The sequence below is a fragment of the Sander lucioperca genome, chromosome 14, assembly GCF_008315115.2.
Source record: "Sander lucioperca isolate FBNREF2018 chromosome 14, SLUC_FBN_1.2, whole genome shotgun sequence".
NCBI lineage: Eukaryota > Metazoa > Chordata > Actinopteri > Perciformes > Percidae > Sander > Sander lucioperca.
In genome coordinates this window covers 9,513,402-9,518,401 of record NC_050186.1, presented here as the reverse complement: position 1 = coordinate 9,518,401, position 5,000 = coordinate 9,513,402, and the positions used below count along the sequence as shown (strand labels likewise).

At 47.0% G+C, this 5,000-nt stretch overlaps 1 protein-coding gene across 4 annotated transcripts in view; it reads left to right on the top strand.

Moving 5' to 3' along the window:
• gfra2b (GDNF family receptor alpha 2b) overlaps positions 1–5,000 on the top strand; it is a 124,660-nt gene that overhangs the window by 51,368 nt on the left and 68,292 nt on the right. For all 4 annotated transcript variants that reach the window (XM_035991835.1, XM_031287880.2, XM_031287879.2 and 1 more), the window contains one exon: positions 4,620–4,697. In XM_035991835.1, coding sequence (XP_035847728.1) covers positions 4,620–4,697 — 78 coding nt within the window. The remainder of the gene's footprint in view (positions 1–4,619; positions 4,698–5,000) is intronic.

Below are 5,000 nucleotides of genomic sequence, written 5' to 3'. Positions count from 1 at the left end.
GCTTGCCTAACATGTCTTCTTTCAGACTGGTAGAAAGAAAACATGTATGTTACTACCCTGACTTATTCACCTGCTAACAACCAGAATAATTCAAAAGGATTCAGCAGACACAAATAAAGCCCCAAACACAAGTAATTGCAGTACCATACAGTGTATTATACAACCCCGTGCCCAGACAATCCCCACAATTCACATGTCAGTAAATGAGTAATTTTCCTTCGCACCAAAAAACAGTTCTCTTCCGGATAAATGACTAGCCTGACGTGGTCATACTCAGATTCTAGTCGAAAAAACGATGGTCTTGATGTCAGTAATCAACTGGGGAAGTTTCACGGTGATATCTAGGGCTGGATTTATAAACGATTCATATTTGAATGATCCGACAAAATCCTGATAACGTATCATATTCATGTATGTATCATGTGAAACTATAAGACCTCAGGAATCCATTGGTACCAACTTTGTCATGCTAGCTTGTTAGGAAGTGGGATGAAAAACGCAAGTTCAGCTACATTTTAACGAGGGAAAAACTTTCAGGGCTCCCTCTGTCACCTCCAGATATCTGAATGAAATGTCACTCAACACTGGCTGAATGTAAACTTTGATATTTTAATAATGCAGCAGGTTAGAAGGAACCTTGTACATTTGTAGAATCTCTTTTATATCCAAGCCAAGTTGGTTTTGCAACTGAAATATCCCAAATCGACTCCTGCAATGTCCTGCATTAAGAATACAAATGCTCCCATCAGGAAGACGCTACGGTTCCAATTAAATACCGGAGAAAGATGCCTGAATAGGCATATACGAGTCTTTCATCCCTCTAGGGCCCAATCTCAATGTCCACATACAGACTCACGGACAGTCCCGCTAAGTCTGTGAGGACTTCGGACTGTCCCAATGTGAAATCGTCAAGTGTGCAAGGGGAGTTGGAGCTAACCGTCCTTTCATAGCGTTGTGACGTTAAAACAGTTACCAGGGGAAACCTTAAAGCGTTAAATAAAAAGGTAAACAGAGCGGAGTGGCACATATTCAGCCCAGCGTATTCAATTTACACAGAAACGCTAACAAAGAGTTAAGGAGGTACATAAAAACACATGACATCAGAGGAAAATGCCCAGCTGGTTTATTCATCAACCATTTCCTTTTAATGTTCCTTAATGCTGCCATTTTGACAAAAAAAAGTAAAGTGATAATTTAACACGTCCACTCTGTAAAGAGCCTGGAAGTCTTTCTTGTCCAAGTAAAATAAACAGTCCCAAACCCACAATTGCGCATATCATGTTTTGTAAAGTCAGTGAGAGTTTAGGGTTTAGAGTGGATTGGGATTGGGCCTATCAGTGAATCTCTCTTAAATCTGGACCATAGAAATAAAATGGATAGGCCATTGAACTGTTTCCGGTGATCATTTGATTGGAACACAACAAAATGGCGATTATTGTTAGTTGTCATAGTGACAATACGCATCAGTGGAGCCGTAAACTGTGTCGCAGCTCGGGAGATGTTCTCGGAGCTGCAGGGAGTGAGGAGGGACAGTTAGACCCAGCAGCAGTGGGTCAGCAGACCGCTAACGTTAGACCCAGCAGCAGTGGGTCAGCAGACCGCTAACGTTAGACCCAGCAGCATTGGGTCAGCAGACCGCTAACGTTAGACCCAGCAGCAGTGGGTCAGCAGACAGCTAACGTTAGACCCAGCAGCAGTGGGTCAGCAGACAGCTAACGTTAGACCCAGCAGCAGTGGGTCAGCAGACAGCTAACGTTAGACCCAGCAGCAGTGGGTCAGCAGACAGCTAACGTTAGACCCAGCAGCAGTGGGTCAGCAGACAGCTAACGTTAGACCCAGCAGCAGTGGGTCAGCAGACAGCTAACGTTAGACCCAGCAGCAGTGGGTCAGCAGACAGCTAACGTTAGACCCAGCAGCAGTGGGTCAGCAGACCGCTAACGTTAGACCCAGCAGCAGTGGGTCAGCGGACCGCTAACGTTAGACCCAGCAGCAGTGGGTCAGCAGACAGCTAACGTTAGACCCAGCAGCAGTGGGTCAGCAGACAGCTAACGTTAGACCCAGCAGCAGTGGGTCAGCAGACCGCTAATGTTAGACCCAGCAGCAGTGGGTCAGCGGACCGCTAACGTTAGACCCAGCAGCAGTGGGTCAGCAGACAGCTAACGTTAGACCCAGCAGCAGTGGGTCAGCAGACAGCTAACGTTAGACCCAGCAGCAGTGGGTCAGCAGACAGCTAATGTTAGACCCAGCAGCAGTGGGTCAGCAGACAGCTAACGTTAGACCCAGCAGCAGTGGGTCAGCAGACAGCTAACGTTAGACCCAGCAGCAGTGGGTCAGCAGACCGCTAATGTTAGACCCAGCAGCAGTGGGTCAGCAGACAGCTAACGTTAGACCCAGCAGCAGTGGGTCAGCGGGCCGCTAACGTTAGACCCAGCAGCAGTGGGTCAGCAGACCGCTAACGTTAGACCCAGCAGCAGTGGGTCAGCGGGCCGCTAACGTTAGACCCAGCAGCAGTGGGTCAGCAGACAGCTAACGTTAGACTCAGCAGCAGTGGGTCAGCAGACCGCTAACGTTAGACCCAGCCCGCTCTTCAGCTCATTCCCTGTAACCGATGCAGCATAAAACCATGGCGGAACCAGCGAGCCAGCCCGCCGATTAGCTAGACGTTAGCTTGCTAACTCCGCCTTAACGTTACCCCCTCGCCACATTGTTCACAGAAAACGAGCCGAATAAAGGGTCACTCGTGGCGATAGCAGGGGGCTTTGTGTGGCTGAAGCATGAAGTTAATCTAACTCATTTAGCGGCTGGCTCTCTGCCTCATAACGTTACTACTCCACTGCTCGTTAGTCCGTTACTTCAAAACCTCAGCTCCGCGACTTTCCGGAAGTCGGCTTATTATCGGAAGTTTATACGTTACCATGGCAATGGTACACATAAAAATGGCCGCTGCTCTGACCATTCTGCCACGTTGATTTGAATGGAAATGGCTTTTCTATCCATTTTATTTCTATAATCAGGACATAAATGAGCGACTGCGTTGCACTTTGCATTTCCCACTGTTGGTATTAATTTATGTGGCAGCCTTCATGTCCACAAATTATCATGGATCTTGCATCTTGAATCTGTGTGTGTGTGTGTCGCTGCCTTGTTTGTGTCTCCTGAAGTATTATTTCACAGTGTAAGAGTGAATTAGCTGAAGCTCGGCGGGACACAATGATCTCCGTTCTGTAACTACCGGTGGGAGCCGAGCCAGTGCAGCGGCGGGAGGCAGCAGCACTGCTTAATGCCAGACAAATGCTCACAGGTGGCAAATGATTGCAGAGAAATTTAGGTCAGTGTTGGAACGAGGACTGTAGTAAATCAGCAGTGGAGTTGTCTGGCATGCTAATGTGTGGTTCAAAGACAACGCCGCGAATGAACACAAGTTGTTTGGAGTTTGGAGATGTGTTTCTCCGAGGTGCCAACAGGAAATGTCCCGCTGCCTCTGAAAGCAGCGTGAATAAGCGACTCTCTGCTGAGTGTTTACCTACAGGATGAAGGGAGAGACAATCTGTCCTAATCCTCCGTCCATTTCCTGTTCAAGGCAATGAGAAAAACCAGCTGCTGTTGAGGCGATGCTAAGCTCATGTGTCAACGCCACAGTTACTATTTTCTGGAGTCACCTTTCACAGTCGTCTTTAGACTTCTGCTCAATTGGGGGGGGGGGGGCTCAGCTTTATGTTCCCACATTTCTAGGACATTTTCAAAATTAGGTCTTGTGTTCCTACATTTCCCTTCAATTTAAGCCCTATCCTCCCACAACATTTTTTAGGGTTAGGGATAGGGTTAGGGGGATAAAATCTGATACAAATTTATGAAAAAGGAAATATGGGAACATAGGGCCTAATTTTGGAAAAAAAATCTTAGAAATGTGGGAACTGTAGGAACATAGGGCCTAATTTACGTGAGATACAAGGTAATGGAGCCTTTTATACATTGTCGTGTTTCTTTAGAAATAAGCAACGGACAAATAGAGTCTTTAAACTCTTCAGATGTAAAGTTATTCTCTGTCAAAGTGACGTCAAAATGAATGGCAGTCAATGGGATGCTAACGGGAGGTGATGGCTTGATAGCAACAAAATGGCTCCATGGGAGCTACGCTTTGTGGACGCTCACTTACCCCCTTGCGGCCACATCAGCAGCCAAACTAACAACTAACTTATTGTTTTTTTGTTTTTAAACACCTGCATGCACCTGTGCCTTTCACCTCAGGCTGTTTCTTTCTTCGCCTCCCGTCTCTCCGTCTGCATTTCCTGTTAAATGAAATATAAGATTCAGCTGCTCCTTCTCACTCCAGCAGTTTTCCTCCAGTCCCTGCTGTAAGCTTTTCTACACGACAGCACGGACAATTTGACTTTGAAGGTAGTTTCCAGGTAGAGCCAGATGGCCAGGTGTGTACCAGGCTTCGCCGCAGACATGCTGCTGTGTGTGTGTGTGTGTGTGTGTGTGTGTGTGTGTGTGTGTGTGTGTGTGTTTGTGTGTGTGTGTGTGTGTGTGTGTGTGTGTGTGTGTGTGTGTGTGTGTGTGTGTGTTTGTGTGGCTTCTCAAGCTGAAAACGTTTCTGTTTTTCTGTTGTTTTTCAGGGGAAGAGTTTTACGAGACATCTCCCTACGAGCCGATCCATTTCTCAGAGGAATTCCGACATGCCTCCATCATCTCAGGTACCAGCGTGTGTGTGTGTGTGTGTTTTGTGAAGGTTGCAGCATCAGTGAGTGAGTGATCGTCCCTGGGATGTGTTTACCGAGACGAATACAGATCTCTGCCGCGGCTCCCCATTGATTCAGATGAACTGAGCGTCTCGCTCCATCTGTGGGTGCGTCAATGAATGAATGCATGTCTTTGTAAAGTGTGTGTGTGTGTGTGTGTGTGTGTCCAACTGAAGCGGCCCTTTCATTGAAAATGTGCCACAACTCGTTTCTCATTATTTGCAGGGCAGAGACATAACCGTTTTCATTTTTCATTAT